The sequence below is a fragment of the Mytilus edulis genome, chromosome 1, assembly GCF_963676685.1.
Source record: "Mytilus edulis chromosome 1, xbMytEdul2.2, whole genome shotgun sequence".
Taxonomy (NCBI): Eukaryota; Metazoa; Mollusca; class Bivalvia; order Mytilida; family Mytilidae; genus Mytilus; species Mytilus edulis.
Window position 1 is genome coordinate 94,942,005 of NC_092344.1, and position 23,892 is coordinate 94,965,896.

Consider the following 23,892-nt stretch of genomic DNA (forward strand, 5'->3'; position numbering starts at 1 on the left):
ATAACACATTCTTGTTAATAATATTACAAATGATCAGTCGGGCAAATTATTTAACTTCTCGGATGTCAACACGTAGTTGTGTCTTTTGTCTTAGAGCTTTAAATATACAAATAAAACTCGTTATTTATTTTAAATTACTGTACCAGCAAAACCAGCAAAATGAGGTAAGAAGGAAAATAAATAAAATTGTTATTTACTTAAAGGAAAACACCAAACCTTCATTTTCTCATAGAATTGGTCAACAGATATTCATTCTTTAAATTAGATTATTCGATTTATTTCTTACAGTGATTTTGCATAAAAATTGATATAATTATACCATTCTTTTTTTTAAATTTAATATAGATTCTCGCTTCAAATATTTTTCACTTTACTTTTCACAAAGTAAGGAGTTGTGAAACTAGAGGCTCTAAAGAGCCTTTGTCGCTCACCTTGGTCTATGTGAATATTAAACAAAGGACGCAGATGGATTCATGACAAAATTGTGTTTTGGTGATGGTGATGTGTTTGTACATCTTACTATCTTACTTTACTGAACATTCTTGCTGCTTACAATTATCTCTATCTATAATGAACTTTGCCCAGTAGTTTCAGAGGAGAAGATTTTTGTAAAAGATAACTAAGATTTACGAAAAATGGTTAAACATTGACTATAAAGGGCTATAACTCCTAAAGGGGTCAACTGACCATTTCGGTCAAGTTGACTTATTTGTAGATCTTACTTTGCCGACATTTATTGCTTGTTACAGTTTATCTCTATCTATAATAATATTCAAGATAATAACAAAAAACAGCAAAATTTCCTTAAAATTACCAATTCAGGGGCAGCAACCCAACAACAGGTTGTCCGATTCATCTGAAAATTTCAGGGCAGATAGATGTTGACCTGATAAACAATTTGAATCCCTGTCAGATTTGCTCTTAATGCTTTGGTTTTTGAGTTAGAAGCAAAAAACTGCATTTAACCCCTATGTTCTATTTTTAGCCATGGCGGCCATCTTGGTTGGTTGGCCGGGCCACCGGACACATTTTTAATACTAGATACTCCAATGATGTTACGGCCAAGTTTGGTTAAATTTGGCCCAGTAGTTTCAGAGGAGAAGATTTTTCTAAAAGATTACTAAGATTTACGAAAAATGGTTAAAAATTGACTATAAAGGGCAATAACTCCCAAAGTGGTCAACTGACTATTTTGGTTATGTTGACTTATTTGTAGAACTTACTTTGCTGAACATTATTGCTGTTTACAGTTTATCTCTATCTATAATAATATTCAAGATAATAACCAAACACAGCAAAATTTCCTTAAAATTACCATTTCAGGGGCAGCAACCCAACAACGGAATAAAATTGAGAATGAAAATGGGGAATGTGCCAAAGAGACAACAACCCGACCAAATAAAAAACAACAGCAGAGGGTCACCAACAGGTCTTCAATGTAGCGAGAAATTCCTGCACCGGAGGCGTCCTTCAGCTGGCCCCTAAACAAATATATACTAGTCCAGTGATAATGAACGCCATACTAATTTCCAAATTGTACACAAGAAACTTAAATTAAAATAATACAAGACTAACAAAGGCCAGAGGCTCCTGACTTGGGACAGGCGCAAAAATGCGGCGGGGTTAAACATGTTTGTGAGATCTCAACCCTCCCCCTATACCTCTAACCAATGTAGAAAAGTAAACGCATAACAATACGCACATTAAAATTCAGTTCAAGAGAAGTCCGAGTCTGATGTCAGAAAATGTAACCAAAGAAAATAAACAAAATGACAATAATACATAAATAACAACAGACTACTAGCAGTTAACTGACATGCCAGCTCCAGACTTCAATTAAACTGACTGAAAGATTATGATTTCATCATATGAACATCAGGCACAATCCTTCCCGTTAGGGGTTTAGTAACATACCATCATAACATATATGAGAAGAACATAACCCGTGTCATGCCAACAACTGTTTTTAGAATAAATGTGTTTAGTTCCGATGCAAAGACCTTATCAGTGACTCAATATTAACGCCAAAATATGCAATCTTTAATGACTTGACAACAGTATCGTAATTATATCCCTTCTTAATAAGTCTATTCAAAGGTTTTGTAAGTTTCTGAGGTGAATACAGACACCTTTGTGCTTTATAAAGAATATTTCCATAAAAAATTGGATGTGAAATACCTGAACGTATTAGAAGTCTGCATGTTGAGCTATATTTACGAATGATGTCTTTATAACGATGATAAAATTTAGTAAATGTTTAGACTAGTTTGTGATATCGAAAACCCTGGTGTAATAATTTTTCAGTTATACATAAATTTCTCTCGTTAAAATCTAAAACATTGTTACATACACGAGCGAATCGTACAAGTTGAGATATATAAACACCGTAAGATGGTGACAAGGGAACGTCACCATCTAAAAACGGATAATTAACGATAGGAAATGAAAAATCATCCCTTTTATCATAAATTTTAGTATTCAGCTTTCCATTAGTGATATAGATATCAAGATCGAGAAAAGGGCAGTGGGAATGTCTGATTCATCTGAAAATGTCAGGGTAGATGGATCTTGACCTGATGAACAATTTAACCCCAATATCAGATTTGCTCTAAATGCTTTGGTTTTTGAGTTATTAGCCAAAAACTGCATTTTACCACTATGTTCTATTTTTAGCTATGGCGGCCATCTTGGTTGGTTGGCCGGGTCATCGGACACATTGTTTAAACTAGATACCACAATGATGATTGTGACCAAGTTTGATTAAATTTAGCCCAGTAGTTTCAGAGGAGAAGATTTTTGTAAAAGTTAACGCAGGACGACGACGACGGACGCCGGACGCCGGACGCCAAGTAATGAGAAAAGCTCACTTGGCCTTTCGGTCAGGTGAGCTAAAAAGGCAGGATGTAAACAACTCAACATCACCTTACATATTTCACCCATGAGAAAAGCTAATACTATGTAGAATACTACTGAAAACCCGGAAAACGTATATTGATCAATTCAAAAGCGAAAACGGTTTAAATCACTTCCATGATCATACTTACAGTATAACAACAATCAACAACAACCACTGGATTAAATGCCCCCACCTTGTCATGCTCCTTGTTTTGGACAGACACATACATAATATAAGAGTCCAAAAATGTTTCTGAGAGTTCAAATATTCACCTAACCCGACACAATGATGTAACATCACCCATCTGACAGAAATGTGCAGCACAACTCAGTTTGGTTTAAGTCCGTTCGTGACGACATTTTTAGCATGCTTCATCTTACAAGTTTTCTTTAACTTCTCTTTTTAGTCGGATTTCAGAACAGAAGTTTCAAAAAGCAGCGTCAGCCCAGTCAACAAATGTTGGGAAAAGAGTCCTCAAAAGTCAAAAGACAAAAGGAAAAAGAGCACCAAGATATAGTTCTAATATTTTTGCAATGTTTGAAGAATCACAGATCCAAGAATTTAAAGAAGCATTCAATATGATTGACCAAAACAGAGACGGGGTGATAGATAAGGAAGATCTTACTGACATGCTGGCATCCTTAGGTAAGAAATCGGGAAATGAAAAACTTTTCTTAATTTCGTACATGTCTTTCGTATTTAAATTTTTATAGAATCATATGTTAAAGAACTGGTTTTAGAGTTAAACTTTCCTTTGTAAGAGTTAACGAAAATATACTTACCATTAGCAACATGACCAGTAGTGGAGCTGGATTTGCCTGCTTTCTCTTTCGGAGCACATGAGATCATCTCCAGTTTTAGTGGGTTTAATGTACTCTTTTTTTTGTTGTTCCTTTTTTTGTATGTCTGTTATTTAATTTTTTTTGTCGTCTTTCGTTTTTTGCCATAAGTGGAGAAATAGCAGCAGCGTAATGATTGACCGAGACGTTGTTGGTCAATCGTTTCCCTTCTATTCTACTTATCTTTCGCCTTTTTTTTTTATAGTGTATATATTTAAATGTTCATCAAAATATGAAATAAAAAAATATATATTTCAGGCAAGAATCCAACAGATAATTATTTGGACGAGATGATGAATTGTGCGCCTGGACCCATCAATTTTACAATGTTCCTTACCATGTTTGGTCAGAAACTCCAAGGAACTGACCCTGAAGAAGTTATAAAGAATGCATTTGCTTGCTTTGATGAGGGAGGCAAAGGTATTTATATGTAGTTTGATCATGTTTGATTTCATGATTGTTTATTAAGATTGAAAGTAAAATCTGAATTATGATTAAAAGTGAACCGTGAATCTCCATTCTACAGCATGCCAAACAGCGACATTAGAATTATTACTAGAAATTTTACAAACCTTTAGTATATAATAACATTATTTAAAATTTTAAATATACTGGTAGTTTCTTCACGGTATGCACTGTACATATACAAGAGTTCTGAATTTCTTGGTTGTTCATGTCGATTATTCTAATTCAGCTTTAACCATTCTCAAAAATACGTAGATTCATTCATTGTAGCTCTTATTATAAAATAAGATGTAAAAAGCGTCACACTTCAATAATAAAACACCAATAAAAGATAAACTTATATCAACCCGAAATATTGCGTTCGTAACATTCTGTTAAACTAACTTTCAACATGCCAAACATTCTTTGTATTTCAAATTGACATATATTTCAGGATACATTCAAGAAGAACGCCTCAGAGAATTACTTACAACAATGGGTGAACGTTTGACGCCAGACGAGGTAAAATATATAGACAAGAGGCTATATTATCAATTATATCATAAGCGTTTTTACAGTGCAGGATGAACGGTACAAATAAATGCAACAGTGGCATACCGCTGTTTAAAAGACATAATTAAAAGAAAACAAATCCGGGTTTAAAATTATAACCGATGAAACATATCAGCTATAAGAGAAAAACATTAAACTGCAAAAAAAAAAAACAAACGCCAAAAAACATAGAAACGAATTAGTTGATAACAAATGCTCTATTCCTGACTTATTTTTTTAAGTAGACGAAGAAGATACGAAAATCTATAACAACTTTATAAAAAAAAATCGCAAACACAAGGAGAAAAAATTGTAATATAGTTCTTAAATAGGGTGCATTCATTGTAAATAAACTCATCATGGATACCAGGTTTTAATTTGTGTGTCGTCTTAAATAGACTCGTCAGTGACTATCAAATGAAAAAAGTTGAAAAATCCAAATAAACCACGAAGAGCATTGAGGACCCAAAATTGCAAAAGATTATTTCAAAGATGTAAAGTTATGTAATACTACAGTTGCAATTTCAACTTGAGCAGTTCACCTGCCAAAAAAAATAATAACTAATAAAGTCTAATTCATCTAATGTATTTTTCTACACAAAAGTATTAGCTTAACATTTAAACAAGACTCTCAAGTAAAACAAACTGGTTTTATCTCGAAAATAATTGGACAAATTGATACAATATTCGGAAACCTATTAAATAACAAACACCATGCTAGGAGCCATTATTATTTTTTATTTTAAAAAATATGCCGGTCACACAGTATAATATGCTACGTTTTTAATTCTTGTTCTAAATTCAGGTTGATGAAATATTAAAAGAGGGACCATGTTCGAGAGGACACTTTGATTATATAGCATTCTCGAGAATACTCAAACATGGGAAGCCTAGTACACAATAAATTAAAAGCACTGAAGATCCATATACAGCAATTAATTATTGAGAAAAAACTAACTGCAATATAGTCAGTAAGACAGTTGACGAAAATGTATGATAGATAGATGATAGGAAGATGTGGTGTGAGTGCATGATATATAATGAAATTCACCATTAAAAACATAAGTGTCTTTGCTTACTTTAAACTCACACAACATGTATTATCAGTTTTCTGCACTCGAAAATAAACATCTATATGTCATTCCTGTTAAGACAAAAAACTAATGTGTATTTCGACAGTTGTATTTTTTCCTGATTTGGTTGATATAATGAGTCTTTTTCTTTGTTACCGAAACACTATTCTTTGACATCTGCTAGTGGAATGAATACCACAGTTTTTTTTTTATTTAAACATCATGACTGGGATGGTGCGGTTTCAATTTCATCTTCACTGCATCTTTGTTAGCGTTAAGAAGTTTTGCTATTCTCTTTGCTGCAATTACTGAATATGCTGCAATGTAAAGACAAACCACTTGAATAAAGAGGACCATAATTGTTTTTTTTTATGTTAATTTCTGCTTGTTTATTTGATCTTTTGAATTTTATTTTAGTTCATATATTTTTGCAAAATTTTCATGCCAGATATAGAAAAAAAGGTAAAATCACAAAAATACCGAACTCAGAGGAAAATTCAAAATGGAAAGTTCCTAATCAAATGGCATAATCTAAAGCTCAAACGCATCAATCGAATGGATAACAACTGTTACGTTCCTAACTTTATACAGTTTTTTCTTATGTAGAAAATGGTGGATTAAATCTGATTTTATAGCTAGCTTAACCTCTCACTTGTACGACAGTCGTATAGAATTCCATTATATTGACAACGATCTGTGAACAAAATAAACGGAGACAATAAGTAAAAATGTCAAAAATGGGAAACAGCAGTCAACATTGTATTATAATCTGTGTCATTATAAAACTATACAAATATTTAACAAAAAGTAACATCACAAAAATACTGAACTCCGAGCAAAATTCAAATCAGAAAGTCTCTAATCAAATGATAAAACACATTAAACGAATGGACTACAACTTTCATATTCCTGACTTGGTACAGGTAATTATTAAGACAGTCGCATCAAATACAATTATAATTACAACGATGCGCGAACAAAACAGGCATAATATGTAAAATTGTCAAAATAGGGGTACATCAGTCATCACTGAACAAAGAAACACAATAAGACAAATAAACAAAGCACAAAAGCAAAAATGAAAGACAAAAATAAAAAATTTACCATAGCACAATAACACATTGACGTTATGTAAAAGTACAGAGCACGTGAAATGGATATCCCAAAAACTAGGCTAACCCGTAAAAGTAATTTTCGAAAAGACAAATACAGGAATATATATATTACACGTTCACCCCTAGTTTATGGTGGGGTTCGTGTTGTTTATTCTTTAGTTTTCTATGTTGTGTTATGTGTACTATTGTTTGTCTGTTTGTCCTTTTCATTTTTAGCCATGGCGTTGTCAGTTTATTGTCGATTTATGAGTTTGACTGTCCCTCTGGTATCTTTCGCCCCTCATTCAGATGATAAACAACGTCAGTACACATAATCTAGAAATGATTTCTAGAAAAACATTATCAAATTTATGTGATTTAATTGTATCATCGTAACAACAACCACATTTTATATTCTAAACATGCTGCTCAAGTTCAATTGAATATTGTTCTTCTGATCAAAACAAGGTCTTACAAGTTGTTAAACATATTCAAAATAGTTTTGTAGCATGCGCTTCTACCCTGATAAAATAGTTGACCAGTATTTTTGCCTACTCATGAAGCTATGTGCTTAGTGAAAAAGTAGCAAATTACACAAAAAACATTAAAAAAATATCATAAACTATTATAATTGCAGATTTCCTAGTAACTTTTTATCAAACATATGGTAAGAAGTACCTGCACCAGACATCTTGGTATCTTTCTTTTCCGCTTTGGATTGTCCAGATTCTAGGTCTCTTTTCACTAAATGTATAAGAACATGAATTTAACCATTACCGAATAGTAAGATGTGAAAAGAGTTTCAAAATACATCTTACAGGAAAAGGGTTTCTTTGTTTGTTTACCCTCGATCCGAATACTTCAAATTCAATTAAGTGGTCCGGGAAAATTTAAATAAAGAGGCAGATGATACCGAAGGAATATTCAAACATATATAGTGAGAAAATGACAACCCCATTGCAAAAAAGAAAACCCAATGAAAAACGTCCGAAAGACAAACAGTCTACTAGTACTAGTATACATATTTTTTAAGGGGCCAGCTGAAGGACGCATACGGGTGCGGGAGTTTCTCGCTACATTGAAGACCCATTGGTGGCCTTCGGCTCTTGTCTGCTCTATGGTTGGGTTGTTGTCGCTTTGACACATTCCCTATTTCCTTTCTCAATTTTACTAAACGCAACATAGAAAAACACGAGCAACATGAACTGCACAAAAAGAACATTTTTATATTTTGTCAAAGAAATATAATTAATGTATTTTCGGTCAACAAATCAAGTCACATTAGTAGATGGTAAATGAAAATAGTAAAAAAGAGAAAGGTAAAATGACACCTAAAAAAAATCTCTACCGCAGCTAAAACAGTTGGTCGTTAGTACAAATATACGATAACTTGATGAAAAGAAATCAATTTCTTCCAATAGAAGATCCAAATTTGATTTTTTTAACAAACGAATAAGTGGGCAACTTACAATACTCACCAATTAAGATGTTGGTGACGAGACATTGGTTTGTCGTTTGTATATGGTATGGCTCATTTTTATAGCTAGTTGTCGTTCCTTCCTCATGTGGTAAGTTACTTTTTGTATCATGGAGATAATTTATTCGACCGCCTTTTTCTTACTTTTGGCTTTTATATGTTATACCCCTTGCCACTTATAGACATATGTTTTTTTTCCTTTAGACTACAAGAAGGAATATAATTCCCTTAAGTTACAAACAAAATAATAAAGTGTAATAAGTATCATACCATTCGCCATTGCATATATTTTCTGCTTTCCTTCTGTCCTTTCCTGAAATATTCTTACACTTTTATTGACCAAAACTATTTGACACATGATTTACTAAGTTTGATATGATGAGATTTTTTTTCTAATTATTATACACATCCGATTCAAAACCAAAGTTGTATTGTATTTTTATAAACAATGTCGCAAATGGATGTATGATGTTCTAATTCTATGTTTTTAGTGATGAACTATCAGGCGGATTACGTTATCGATCTCATCACGTATTCAAATTTATATAGTTATTGACTTTCATTAAAAATTTTCAGTTTGAGCTTCGCTGATGAAAGCAAATACAGTAAAGCGATGCGGACGAACCCAGTTTTATTTTTCATTTTTGTAACCTATATTGCCCTGTGTGTGAACTAATCTATCAATTGTAGATTGGCATCAACTGAAATAATGCCGTAACTACAACTTTCTAACATTTGAATTAATTGGTCTTTATTTTATTGATGTGTTTATTTCGAAAATAATTACTCACATATTGTAATTCTTTCTTTAGTCCCTTGTTTGATTCTTTAAGACCTTTATTTACGCTTACTAGGTAGTAAATCGTCATTCTGAAAGTATGTCCATAAAAAGAAAAATAACAAAAATACTAAACTCCGGGGAAAATTCAAAACGGAAAGTCATTAATAAAATGCCAAAATTAAAAGCTCAAACACACCAAGTCTTATATTCCTGACTTGGTTAGCACACACCTGTTGCCAAGTCCTTGTTTTGTTCTTAAAGTCATATATGCATCTGTGAGAATTCTATAGAAAACAACGAGATATATTTGAACTACTAAATCGGTTTCTTTTCTGTACCCGATGAGCTGTACATGAAAGCGAACTATATAAAGTCCCGTTAGTAGACTACAAAGAATTTCTGTTCTTAAGGAAGAAAAATCAGATACCATAAAACGAATATCTTAAATCATCCGATAACATGCTTTCGGCTGGCATTTTGACAAATAATTAATCAGTTAACATTATCTTATGCTCATATGCACAGATTTTTCTATTGATGTTTATAAATATTTATATATATAAATAGTTACCCCAAAAGCATCAGTAAAGGAATGATGACACCAGGAGATGCTGCGTAGTTAATACCAGCTGTCATGCTAGATGGCAATTCATCATCAATGTAATTGCTTATTACCTCAAACATTTTCTTCTGTCCGCTGAAACGGGTTTTTTTTCAAGTTCTATATATTTGTCTAGGATTTTTTTGTATTTTGTACATCCAACATTTATGTATTAATTTTTTATGTTTCTGTTATGTTTCAGTTGAGTTATCTGTAATGTCTTATCGTTTGTAGTCTGGATATTTATAAAATTTCCTTTTCATAATATCATTGTCACGAACATTCTTTGGACGAGTATTGTGAAAATAATTGTATAAATTCGAGATTGCATGTTAGTTCCAAACGATTTTGATATAATCAATGAGCTTTTTCCGTTTGGTCTTTATATTTGTCATGATTTGGTTTATCTTTTTTTAGATATGGGTTTGTTTGACCATTTTCCCTTTCAGAGTATTGTGTAAAAACTAGAAAAAGCATTAGAATGCAATATATAAAGCAGTACTCAGTTAAGCGTATTCCTGCCATATCTAGAATAAATAACTTACCTGAATGGTCCACAGTGAGGGGATGGTTCTATAGCCACAATAGCAAACAATGGTGGCAACATCGACAAGAACAACATGACTAGTAATAGTGCGTAATAAAAATTGTTTGATCTTGAGGCCCTAAATATGCCTTCCTGTGGAACATTACATACCATCACAGACCAGGAACGTAAATAAAGTAAGATAAATAATTTTGCCAGGTTTAGTAATGGCAGACCTGGCGCGAAAAATGTCCCTAGCCTGAAATGTAAAATTTGTATTCAATATAATTCGTTTGAACATTTTGAAAGTTAAAATACGATCAAAGATTTTTCTCTCAATTTATACATTAACGCTAAAAGACACTTATTGGTGAATGTGTAAAATATGTTGCCATGATATCGTGATTTATGTACTAATAGTTATTTTAACATTAATTCTATTTTTTTTAAAGGCACGAATTTTAAAAGTCAATTCTTATCTTAAAATTTTCGAAATTTTATAATAACTGTGATTTTCATCAACATATTTACATATATATATATATTATCAATACAAGCATATGGCAATTATTATCAAATAGTTCGTTTCTATGTGTGTTGGCGTTTGTTTTTGTTGCGCTTCGGTATTCGTGTTGTTCCTTTATTTTCCTCGTGTAATTGTTGTGTTTCGCTCGGTTTTGGTGTGTAACACGGATTTGGTTTCTCTCGATCGATTTATGACTTTTGAACACCGGTACTGTTGCCTTTATTTGTACGAACCATATAATACCCTGGTTGCTTATCAAGTGAAGTATATTTTCTGCAGTATGGAAATCGGCATATTCTGGCTGCAATAAAAGAATGACATGAAGCAATAAAACTAATCAAAAACAGTGTAGGAATGATGTTTCACATGCTTAATACATAAGTTTACAGTTATATTTTTGTGTATTTAGCTCGATCTTTACTCAAGAACACTAACAGTTTAAAAAAGTAAGAAAATAACCAATATATGTCATATATCAGTTTGAAATAATGGCTGAAAAAAGGTAAACACATTTCCCCAAAGTAAGAAAAAGCCAGATGATAGCCACAAACAACTTCGGATTATTCCGATGATCTATAAAGGTTAGAAGTTCCTGTTCCTTTTGTTAAAGGAGTAGGTCCAGAAAGACCTTTTTTTGCCCCAAATATAGCAGTGTTAAAATGAAAACATTGAGTATTTATTGGAAAGTGGAAAACTTATGTTGCATAAATCTGGGCTGTTTTTGACAATACAATACACATGTATCGGGTACTAGCACCATTAAGTTAGCTAAGTTACTGCAATCTTGACAATTTTAGCATTTGATTTAATTTTTAAACGGTTTCCGTTTTCGATAGAAGTGGACGCATTTGTATTCATTCTTTATATTTTAAATTAAGTTTTTTTTTATGATAATACATAACATATATAAAGGTTGAGGATGAACATGGATGAGGCCTCTTTCATTTTGACAAAAATCATCTGAAAAGTGACGTATCATGGCTTATATGATAGATTTTTAATATTTCAGCTTTAATTTGAGCGTCTTTAATGACTTAATTAGTCCAAATCTTTCACATTAACACATTGTATTTACTTAAGTAGACGTGCACTTAAGTGTTTAAAAAGTGCCGAAATCTTTCATTAGATGAACCTGAAGTTTATGGTCAGAATCGGCACTTACCGGACCTACTCCTTTGTTTTTTGCTCATAACAGGTCAAATCGAATAAATTAATCTTATTTATCCCTGTTAAAACGGAAGATACAAAGGGATATTTAAATCCATAAGTCGAAAACAAACTGACAACGACATGGCAATAAAAAAAGAAAAGAAAAGACAAACAACAGAAAAAAGGACTTAAGACAAATACAAAATAAACGGGTTTCACCTCACACATTAAGCCGATTACTATATCATGGTGACGGCAAATGAAACATACCATTTGTTTATCTGAAAGGAACAAATATCATACAAATCAAGAAGATTTTTTTTAAAAAGAATACACATTAAGAACGATAGAAATGTACGATTGTATCAAAAAAGCTCTTGATTACAATTATACTTACAAATGCTTGCTCCATATCCCAGCAACAAACTGGGTTAAAGTATCTGACACAAAGTCCTCTTAGAAATTCTTGTATTATAATAGTACCAATAACAAATACTAGGTCCATTACTGTTAACTTAAAAACTTCCTGAAATGGGAACACCTCTTCCTTTGATTGAAATTAATTATGAATGTGTCAATATTTTGTATAAACGGTTTAAAGCAATGCATGAAAGATAGTTGTGTTTCAATTGTAATTCATTTTTTTTTATTAAGAGCTATGCATACGCCATATCATTTCTCCATGCACTAACTTTAATTAGATGTAAGATATTAAAAGAAAAATCTAACCAAAAGGTTCACAAGGAATCTCTTTGATATAGCAAAACCCTTTTGTATAAGAAGGAGCTCCTTTGATTCTTAATTAATCAGATTGAAATTAAATGTATATTTCAACCCATATAACGAAGGGACTTAAATGTCGGAACTTTTGTATCAAAACATTTTTCCGCAAAAAGACGGGCCTGAATTTTTAAACTGTAAAATTCTAATTAGAAAAGTTAAAGATTCAAATGTACATTTTCCCTAGGTATACATTTTACATTTTTCACAAATATAATGAGGGATATTTTATTCCCTTCTCTGATATTTCAAAGCTTACGAAAGGTTGAATTTGGTCTACACCAATGTGGTGATAATTTTCGGAATTATAATTGTCATTGTATAATGCGCCTGAACAATTTAACAAACCTTCAGATTCACATACTTGACCTATCATTGTCTCCCAGCATAAACTAGAATCTAATGTTTCTTGCTGAATGCTGCAGTTGATATGGTCCATAGAGGGCATAGTTATTGACGACTCTGTTGTGTTACATGGTTCCTCCATCAGAATGGTATGTAATTCTCGTTTCTGACAAGAACACATAATTTTTTAATATAATCATATAAAAGATTAGTCTTTTTTGCATTGGGAAAAAATATATTAATTATTGTTGCCATTAGTTTTTGTGTGCAGACTTATGGAAGTTGGTTCTTAAAATTGAACACTTGGACACTTTTATATAAAAATAAGAAGATGCGGTATGATTGCAAATGATACAACTCTAGTCTAAATTCAACAAATAAAAATAGTCGGTAAGACTAATTCGTTACAGAGTGTGACAGTGACTCGTATTAGGTCACTAACACACTATGTAACTAATATTATTACATTTAATAGTTATCACAAGTGGAAAGGAATGAATTACGCAAAAACGTTAAAATAATGAAAAACTCATTGAGTGTTTTTAACATTTTGTTTTGTTTATGCATATGGTATCGTTTGGTATGACTTGGTTTTTTTTATGTTTTGTAAAGCTCTAACGTACATATGTATAATAATAAATAATTTTCAGAAATAGTTGATTTAAATAAGACAATACTTACCAAGTCTTCTTGCTTCCAAAACAGTGCAATAAATAATGTATACAGGTTCAAAAGATTCAATCCGAATATTCTTTGAAAAAATAATAAATAATTACAAAATATACGACTGCTTGTAGTTTTATATATGAAATAACATATGGAAGTCATTCTAAATATCATTTATCTGGAAGAAAAGTAAAAAATCAGATGAACTACCAAATGAGTACCACAAGGTTGGTTGACAGGGTATGCATACATCACATGTATTCGAGTCTAGAGTCTTTTCCAGTAGCAAGTGTTCGTCCCATGACAATAGGTAATCAGAAGGAATAACGCCACAGGGATAATAATGGGAAAGTGGAATCAATGACAGAGTTTGAATGAATAATTTGCCAATACCGTTAAGAAATATTACAAATATTAACTCTTTCAAACACAAAATAACAGATTATTTATTGAAATCAAACTAGCTGTAAAAATAATATTGAAAACTGATTATGTCATCATGTTTATTTTTTCATAACATTTTATCAAGTTGTATTGAATGTTAATATCATACTTGACTTTTTATACTAATGTATGCAATGTATATGTTTGCATTTTGTTTGATTTTTCATGATGAGGGCCTCAGGGAAGATTAGTTATATAGCTAACTGTGTAACCCTCTTAAAATAAAGTATTGTTGTTGTTGTTGTTGTTGTTATTCAAAGTCTACATATCAGAGCACTTTGTCGTGTTATATATATTATGTTATAGAAGTTCAAATGTGTATCTTGCATTCATATCTCTGCATAATCAAAGTCTACCATGTTTGAATTTGGTACTTTAATGATGTTTTATTATAACTGGTAAGGTTTTAAAGTTAATGGTCCTTTATTTAAAGAGACGAGCGAAAAATAATTCAAAGGATGGCTCCAGTAAACATATGAGTTGTGCATCAACGATCTGATTAAAGCAGAAGATCTGCTTCATCGTCAAACTATGTTAAAACACAGGCAACAACAGTTCACTGATGTTCAAATACTAGTATCATAGTTTAGTTAGTTTAAACATATTTATTTATAGTGGATTGGGAAACAAGTTTTGCAACTTATATTAATCCCTTTCCACTTTGCGGGTACGAGTGCTGCCTTGTAGCGGCATTAGCCTGCTCTTTTTCGAAATCTACAAGGGTGTCTTTAACGTGCAAGAGATATGGCTCTCTCTTAACACGGGTCAGCCATTTATCGTCCCCGTCCGAAGGACTATCATCGTTTCCTCAAGACCATACTTGCAAATGGTGTCAAGGGAGAGCCGAAAATTCAGTCCCTGAAATTTTCATCCCAGACGGGAATCGAACTAGTATCATAAATCGACCAAGAGATAAATCAAGGTAACTAACAAAAACTGAGAGAATCGTATTAACTCCAAAAGTTACGAGACCGGGTGCAGGTCAAGCGTCTCCTGTTATGCATGCATTATCTGCCGTCAAAATATCACAATTAAGGAATACGACAAAATGGGTCAAATTACGATTCTGGAATGTAAAGATTTTTTTTATTCAGTAACTTAAAGTATTTTGGACTGAAGCATCACACAAAAATGTCGCTAGTGAGTTCAGACATAGACATAATTATAAACTTTACTTTGCAATATATAGAAGATGTTCTCTCACTATATAATTCAAAATTTGGTGACCATGTTCAACTCTTCCTTCCCATCGAGCTAGAGATAAAGGAAACAACAGATACAGTAAACTCTGCCTCATATCTTGACTTACATCTAGAAATTGACAATGAGGATCGGTTGAAAACAAAACTTTACGACAACAGAGATGATTCCAGCTTCCCAATTGTGAACTTTCCATTTCTATGTAGCAACCTTCCAACAGCGCCTGCATACGAAGTAAATATCACCCAATCGATACGATATTCCCGGGCTTGTATTTCCTATCATGATTCCCTTGATAGAGAATTGGTGCTTATAATGAAGCTATTAAACCAAGAGTTTCAAATGGTGAAGTTGAAATCTTCCATTCGTAAATTTTACGGACGCCATCACGAGTTGGTAGACCGTTACGGAATATCCGTTTCACAGATGATATCGGATATGTCCCTAATGTCGTTACTACAATTAAGGCAACAGTAGTATACCGATGTTCAAAACTCATAAATCGATAGAAAAAAACCAAATCCGGTTCACAAACCAAAACCGAAGGAAACGCATTAAATATAAGAGGAGAATGACGAGACAACATTAAAATGTTACACACACAGAAACGAGCTAAGCATTCGACAAAATCCGAAGAGAATAACAAAAATAACATCAAAACTAAATACATGAATTTGGGATAGAAAAGTACCGTGACACGTCTTATAATAATGTGAATTCACACTCAAATATAAGAGGAAACAAACGACACAAAAGAAACACAACGTTAAAATGTAACACACACAGAAACGAACTATAATATAACAATGACCATATTCATGACTTGGTACAGGACAATTTTTAAAGAAAACAAATGGTGGGTTGATTCTGGTTTTGTGGCATGCCAAACCTCCCTCTTTAATGGCCATGTTTAATATAACATTAAAATTACAACACAACATTACAGGACTACAATACAAATAAATAGGAGAACATATTTGACAAAGAAATACACGAATAATAATTCCGTTCCCTTTCCACGAATGTGACCTTCGGAATTAGAATTTTGACCAGGTTTATAATAACATGAGCAACACGACTATCTGCTTACCCTCCCGAAAAACCTGAGATCACCCACAGTTTTTGATGGGGTTCGTTTTACTTATTTTAGTTTTCTATGTTGTGTCTTGTGTACTTTTATTTGTCTGTTTGACTTTTTTCTTTTTTAGCCATGGCATTGTCAGTTTATTTTTGATCTATGAGTTTGGATGTTCCTCTGGTGTCTATCTTTCATAAGTTAATCTATTCGTGATGGTGATCGTAAAACTTATGGACTGCAGATTTCAGTCCTTCTATCACGTAGCGTTTTTAAATAGGTTGTTGTGTAAGGGGCATCAAAGTGAATATGCACAAGCGTAACGTATCAATTTAGATATGTTAATGACATATATGGAGCAAAGGGTGTTTTATCTGCTAAAATATGAAATTTAAAAGTTTAAAACATCACATTTGATATAAACCATAACCAAAGTAATGTTGGTCTTACCTGGCGAGTTGCCATCGCAGATTTACTCTTGGGTGATACTTCTCCATTATGGAAACGATATCAAAGAAAGTTGGGAACAATGTTGCTATGAGTGTCATCACTACTGTTAGCTTTAAATGGAAGATATGTTGATGTTAGTTTGGTTATTTGTAGATGACTGTTCAAGTCAAAAGTCTTAAAAATTTTATCATGATATTATCTAAAAGGATGTATGATTTAGGAAAACAACAATTTACACATTATATGATAAGGGATTAAAGATTACCATAATGTCTTATCGCACACTCTTTTATTAAAATCTGCTGTTATACATGGTGGGTACAATTGCACAACTTGTTTTGTTTTATATGATTTGTATCTCACCAAAACGAGCCACGTCAACTAATTATAGCATCTTCAAGTAGGTTTCACAAATATGTTCTACTGCAGAAACTAGATTTTATTTTGAAAACGTATAACTTGGGATTCCAAAATAAAGATTAGGTCAAATGTGAAACCGTAATTATTCAAACTGTACTTACTGGTCATACTTATCATTTTCATCGCAATACATTCATTTTGTGAACAAGGTAATACTACTAGTATAGACCACTAATCAATCAATAATTAGTCATTTTCCTTTTAAGTTCAGAAAACAGAAAATACTATCATGCAAAAACAAAACAAACTAAATTTCTACAATAACGAATGATTCATTTACATAATTCTAAATAACTAAAAAACAGAACTGGTTTTACACTAGTCATTTTTTGGGCCCTTTATAGCTTGCTGTTCGGTGTGAACCAAAGCCCCTTGTTGAAGACCATATTTTGACCTATAATGGTTTACTTTTACAAATTGTGACTTGGATGGAGAGTTGTCTGATTGGCACTCATACCACATCTTCTTATACTTTAAGATACCTCTTGTTGTTCCCAGAATCCGATTTCTAGGTTGTCTCTCCTGTGGCTTATTTCTACTTCTCTGGATCGTTCAACACATAATTGTATTATATATGTACTAAGGGCTAACAACATCAAGACTATTATGTTGGCCAATATTCGTAACAGTGTCAGTAGTTTTCTAAAAAAATAAAAAAAAATAAAAAATAAGAAAAAGAATGTACATCAGCATATAACCCTTATACTTTTTTCTTTTTTCTTAAACCAAAGTTCGAACTTTCTTTGATTGCGTTGGATTTCGTAGTAAGTGTTAGTTTTTATTCATTTGTTTAATCGTGTTTATCTCAAAATATTTAAATTACCAATTTTTCGGTTTGAAGTTAATCTTTTCAGATAAAGCTTGATTTAAAAAAAAAGGTTTCTAGCATAGCAAAATAATACGTATAATCTTTAGCTGTAAAACGCATTATTTTCTAAATATATAAAGATTATTATGTACTTATTATTTTTTAATATCTATATTTTAGTAACAACATGCATGTATATTACAATCGAATTGAAGCACAAATTACAATATAATGGGCAATTTTTGTTTACATGAAACTTTCAAACCTTTTAGTAAGATCAAATCTTTTGAAATTCTATTCGTGTGTACAAGGAAATATGTAATGTTTATTAATGTGTACCGTTTTTTTGTTAAATGTTAAATGTTTAATGTTATATTTGTAATTCTCATCGGATTTTGTCAAATGTGTTGACGTCTTTTCTATTATATTTATATGTTATGGTAAAGAAAATTAATCACCGCATTCATTTATTAGATTTGATTTTGTTCAACGTAATCAGTACGATATTTTACGTTTGAAGTTAGATTCAAAACAAACCGGACATAGCTTTATAATATAGTTAGTTGCTACCTTAGTTTGCTATTAATAAGTATTAAAATGTGCATTGTTATTAAATGCAATATCAGTATTTAGTTCAAATATAATCTTAAATCAATCCTAATTCTATCTTATTCTTCAAATGTGACGTCATTTTTCATTTTTTGATGATCTGTTTTACAAATTCAAATGACGTTATTTTTTTGTCATTTTTTACAATTTCAAATATGACGTCACTTGGCGTTGAGGTTTAAACTTATTCGGATGTGTCTACATTTTGTGTTGCAAATGTCTGGTTATGTAATGTATTTCAGTTGTTTCCTGTAATTAGTTAATACTTCAGTTTTATCATGTACATCTTTTGTATAGTAATTTCATAAATTTACTGTTTGCAAAAGCATAAACTATTCTAAATAATAGGGATGTTCTGGTAACTAACAGAAAACCCTGGCCGTTTTTGGCACAGCTTTTTTGATCTTTTGGTCCTCGATGCTGTTCGACTTTGTGCTTGTTTCGGCTTTCAAACTTTTGTATCTGGACGTTACTAGTAGATCTTGTGTGGACAAAATGCATCTAGCGTATTAAAATTTTGAACTGGTTGCCTTTTGTTGGCTGTTGTTCGTGTGTTTCTTTGTCAATTGTGTTCTCCAATTTATTTATATTGTAGTCCTGTGGTGTTGTGTTGTCATTTTAATGTTAAATTTTACATGGCTATAAAAGAGGGATGTTTGGCATGCCACAAAACCAGGTTCAACCCACCATTTTTTCCTTTAAAAATGTCCTGTACCAAGTCAGGAATATGGCAATTGTTATATTATAGTTCGTTTCTGTGTGTGTTACATTTTAACGTTCCGTCGTTTATTTTTCTTATTTTTGAGTGTAAATTCACATAGCGATAAGACGTGTCACGGTACTTTTCTATCCCAAATTCATGTATTTGGTTTTGATGTTATATTTGTTATTCTCGTGGGATTTTGTCTGATGCTTGGTCCATTTATGAGTGTGTTACATTGTAGTGTTGTGTCGTTGTTCTTTTCTTATATTTAATGCGTTTCCCTCAGTTTTAGTTTGTTACCCCGATTTTGTTTTTTGTCCATGGATTTATGAGTTTGAACAGCGGTATACTACTGTTGCCTTTATTTCTAAGAATACGCATGTGTTTGCTGTTTGTTAAGGCTATGTTATATTGAGTAACGATTCGTTAATTTATTGATAACATAGGCAATTTTTGCCTACGGGTGTTTAACGTTTGTGCTCATCACGTGAGAACTACGTTTTTTCCACGTGTGTATCACACAGGTTAAACGTTTATATCGCGTGTATTTTACAAACATGTTATTCTCACGTGATAATCACGTTTTAATCTGCTAACGTGCTATTCTGCGTTGAAATTATACAAGTAAGAAGCCAAATTAATTTACTAATTATGCTCAAGTTCACATTTCATATATTTGTTTAACTTCTTTGTATAAAAACACTATATTATTAGCATCTACTTCGTCTTACTTATTTTGTTCTTGTGACTTTTGCTTCTCCTCTAAAATGCTTTCCTAAAACGTGGAATCATAAAATAACATCAGATAAACAAATCACGTTGAAAAATGTATACTCATATTAGTTGATATCTAACACTGCACCCTGATAAGATATATAAATCTCATTACATAAACTGCTTGATCAATGAATTAGGTATTGACAATTCACTTGGAAGCTCAACATATACCCCAACGATATTTTAGTTTTCTATGTTGTGTCCTGTATACTATTATTTGTCTGTTTGTCTCTTTCCTTTTTAGCCGTGGTGTTGTCAGTTTATTTTCGATCTATGAGTTTGAATTTTTTCGCCCCTCTTTTAACTGTTTACAAAACTTTGATTTTTTTAAATACTAAGGCTCTTTCCACCTCAAGAGTATATTACATTAGTTGTTTTTAGCAAAACTTTTAGGATTTTTGGTTCTCAATGCTCCTCAACCATGTTCTTTTTTTTTGGCCTTTAACATTTTTAATTCGAGCGTCACGGATGAGGCTTTTGAAGACGAAACGCGCGTCTGGTGCAAATACAAAATTATCTATGATGAGTTTATTTATATAATTTACTAGAACACACCCGCGAAATCGCAGGCATTTAGAGCTTGTGAGATTTTGTGTCTGGGGAATTTCAGCCTGAAACAATTTCATGTCTGGAGTATTTCAGAAAAGGTGTCAAAATTCATAGGTACTTGGAAACAGTTTAAGCTCCCTTGTTTCCAAAGTCCGTTATTTTTTTCTGTTAAATTCTATTATTTACGCGTTTCTGTATACTATGAACATACGTATACTATATTATAAATATTAAAGTGTATTTAATTTTCTATTGTCCTGTCCCCGTCCGAGAACTTATGAAAATTATCTCTAAGTTAAAACCGAGGTACAATAGTAGTGGTTCTTACGATCTTAAAACCACGAAATGAACAACGCTCTGATTGGCTTATTTATTTATCATTTTTGTTATCTATCATACGGTTGGTTCTCGATGTTAAAACCGGTAATCACGTCTGAATTAAAAGTCTCTTTGATGACGGAAAACTCACTGCTGTATTATAGTAGTATATTGATCACAGTATACATGCAGATAAACGCGAAAATAATTGTCCTTTCCCCGTCCGAGTACTTATGAAAACTATGTGTAAGTTAAAACCGAAGTAAAAAGTAGTGGTTCTTACGATATGAAAACCAAGATATGGACAACGCTCTGATTGGCTTATTTATTTTTTATTTTTGTTATCTATCATTCGATTGGTTCTCAATGTTTAATCCGGAAGTCATGTCTGACATAAAAGTCGGTTTGATAACGGGAACAATATTCGGACACCTTTATTTTCGTTTTTCTCCCAAAATAATCCAAACTGAATAGTCATAAGAAAGGATAACAAATGCGACTATGCATGGTACCTATATGACACAGATGCATGATGAGTAAATTATTGTGGGAGGAAAAGAAGCGACACACAAAATGAGGTCTTCTCGTTCAATAGTATAGATAAAGATTGAGACAACTGAAATGAAGAAGGTAAAGACAACATAGTCAATCTAAACAGCAGAAGATACATTATAAGCAAAACTAAAACTCACTAAAGAACGAAAAGGACTGTGACACTGTCACAATTCCTTTACTTTGGAACTTTTGAATAGAAATTTGGTGCTTCAATGTTAAATTTTGCCAAAACGAATATTTCAAAACTTTCGACACAATACTGTTACCTTAAAACCTGTAACAATTGAAGCATATTTGTTTGTTGAGGTTTCAGGATGTCCAATTGTAAAGTCCCAACCACTAAATAGTTTCCTTGAAAATGTAAAGTTCTCCTCTTGACCAGACAAGCCGCTTCTTTTGCTATTTGCCGCCATTCTAAAATTGAAATGGGAGTTATTCATATTGGTTGATTTTTGTTCAGGTAAGTTATTTGAAATCTGTATTTCCAGTTCAAATACCCAAACAAATCTAAACTATGTTACTCTAACGTGAACATAGGATAACAGTCTGACATGACACATTCATGTAGCTATTCTTATACAAATATTCATTTGAACTGACGGAGCGTACTAAGTCGTTATAAAATTTCCAAGCCCATCGAGACTGGAAACTAAGTATGTATATACATAAGTTTACTTACTGTCGCAGTACCACGATGAAACTGAAGGCAAATCCAGCCAATCCGGTTATCATGTATGCTAGAGGCAGTCTGTAGCTGTTGCCGATTAGTTTATCGTGTCCATAGTAACCATAGAACAAAGGTGAGTATTTCACTATCCCCTTAAATAAAATAAAAACCCGCATACACACACGTATTAGTATATCAATCATGAATTGAAGAATATGATTTTTTAATCTATTTTCTTTTTAGGGAATGAAAAAGATTTAACCCGATAATAGCTAAAGACGAGTATGCCGCCAGTGTTAGGCAAAGTATACTCTGCCACCATTATTAATATATATTAAATAGTCCAAGGTGCTATGCACTTCGACAAGAATAATCATCACTTAAGTAAGAGGTTTTAAGTTAGAGTGATTATATCTTTTTGTGTTCTTAGATATTATAAGTGGTTGCAGCAGTTACAAAGAAATACTTAATAGTAACACATAGTATTTAACCTGTCCATTGGCTGCTGTCTCCCTATTTTCAGAGTTCAGTATTTTTTAAGATTTTACCTTTTACACATTCTACACTTCGGTGTTGACATGCATATCAGTTAAGTGGTCATTTTCAAAACTTTGAATTTTTCGAAAAACTAAGGACTTTCTTATCCCAGGAATAGATTACCTTATCCGTATTTGGCACAACTTTTTGGAATTTTGGATCCTTAAAGCTCTTCAACTTTGTACTTGTTTGGCTTTATAACTCTTTCGATATGAACGTCACTGATGAATCTTTTTTAGACGAAACGCGCGTCTGGCGTACTTAATAATAATCCTTGTACCTTTGATAACTATTAACTCTTTTTACAAAATTGCAAATAAGCAAAGGAAAATTCGATTTCAAAGTTTAACAATCTAATGGTGACAATTATATCCTCGATTGATAATAAACATACATGATGACATATTTCACTTGCCATTTTTGTTTTCACTTACTTCGGCATCCCATATAGATTTAAGCTGGGACGCTTTTTGTCTTTCATCGTCTGGTATGGTTTTATAGCCAACGCTACCACTGGGACGTCCAAAAAGAATTTGAAATAAACGGTAAAATGTACGGTTAAATATAAACAGTCTTGACTTGCAGCGGATGACATTGCATCTAGACCATTGTAACTAATAAGAAAACGCAAAACTCAAAGGAAAAGGGAGACCTGCGCACATGTAACAATATTATAAGTTTTTCCTCTATTTTACCGGAGTCGAGTGTTTTTTCTGTATTGATTTTTTTTGTGTTTTCTGTCATGCACATTGGATGTGGTATTTTAGTAGCCATTCGTTCCTTTGGTTGATAAAGCGTTTGATTTTGTCAGTTTTTAAGGGTTACCTCTTTTTGAGTTCAGCATTTTTGTCTTTCTTTCTCATTGATCTAGATTGAGAATATAACTCAACCACATCTTTATGTTCTTGTCGTCATATCTTTATATTTTCGTAACTGAAAAAAGACGATTTTGATGGCAGATTTTCGAAGTTCTTTGTTATTTTCGCACCCTAGTGTCATAAACGTGTATGAGCTAGATACAGTGTATCTAC

General features: G+C 32.3%; 2 protein-coding genes across 2 annotated transcripts; one reads left to right on the plus strand and one right to left on the minus strand.

Moving 5' to 3' along the window:
- The first annotated feature begins 82 nt into the window (after positions 1-82).
- LOC139495664 (myosin regulatory light chain 12A-like) lies at positions 83-5,895 on the plus strand. Its single transcript, XM_071283982.1, has 5 exons — positions 83-164; positions 3,303-3,541; positions 3,994-4,155; positions 4,634-4,701; positions 5,537-5,895. The coding sequence occupies exons 1-5, from the start codon at positions 160-162 to the stop codon at positions 5,633-5,635; spliced, it is 573 nt and encodes a 190-aa protein (XP_071140083.1). The 5' UTR covers positions 83-159; the 3' UTR covers positions 5,636-5,895.
- LOC139495659 (transmembrane channel-like protein 3) lies at positions 5,450-23,418 on the minus strand. The gene is made up of 16 exons (XM_071283966.1): positions 23,296-23,418; positions 22,337-22,476; positions 21,924-22,071; positions 20,190-20,233; positions 17,821-17,980; positions 16,919-17,028; positions 13,765-13,834; positions 13,103-13,249; positions 12,356-12,484; positions 11,043-11,110; positions 10,303-10,542; positions 9,728-9,853; positions 9,167-9,245; positions 8,646-8,688; positions 7,577-7,642; positions 5,450-6,121 (listed from the first exon to the last, which is right to left on the minus strand). The coding sequence occupies exons 2-16, from the start codon at positions 22,387-22,389 to the stop codon at positions 6,018-6,020; spliced, it is 1,587 nt and encodes a 528-aa protein (XP_071140067.1). The 5' UTR covers positions 22,390-22,476; positions 23,296-23,418; the 3' UTR covers positions 5,450-6,017.
- Between the last annotated feature and the right edge of the window lie 474 nt (positions 23,419-23,892).

Excerpts from the sequence above, each read along its gene's own strand:
- LOC139495664 (XM_071283982.1), top strand. Across the intron at positions 4,156-4,633 it reads CTTTGATGAGGGAGGCAAAG|GATACATTCAAGAAGAACGC; the intron begins GTATTTATATGT and ends CATATATTTCAG. Across the intron at positions 4,702-5,536 it reads AACGTTTGACGCCAGACGAG|GTTGATGAAATATTAAAAGA; the intron begins GTAAAATATATA and ends TTCTAAATTCAG.
- LOC139495659 (XM_071283966.1), bottom strand. The coding sequence starts at position 22,389 with ATGATAACCGGATTGGCTGGATTTGCCTTCAGTTTCATCGTGGTACTG. Across the intron at positions 11,111-12,355 it reads GGGATATGGAGCAAGCATTT|CCAGAATATGCCGATTTCCA; the intron begins GTAAGTATAATT and ends CTTTTATTGCAG. Across the intron at positions 9,854-10,302 it reads CCTCACTGTGGACCATTCAG|CGGACAGAAGAAAATGTTTG; the intron begins GTAAGTTATTTA and ends AACCCGTTTCAG.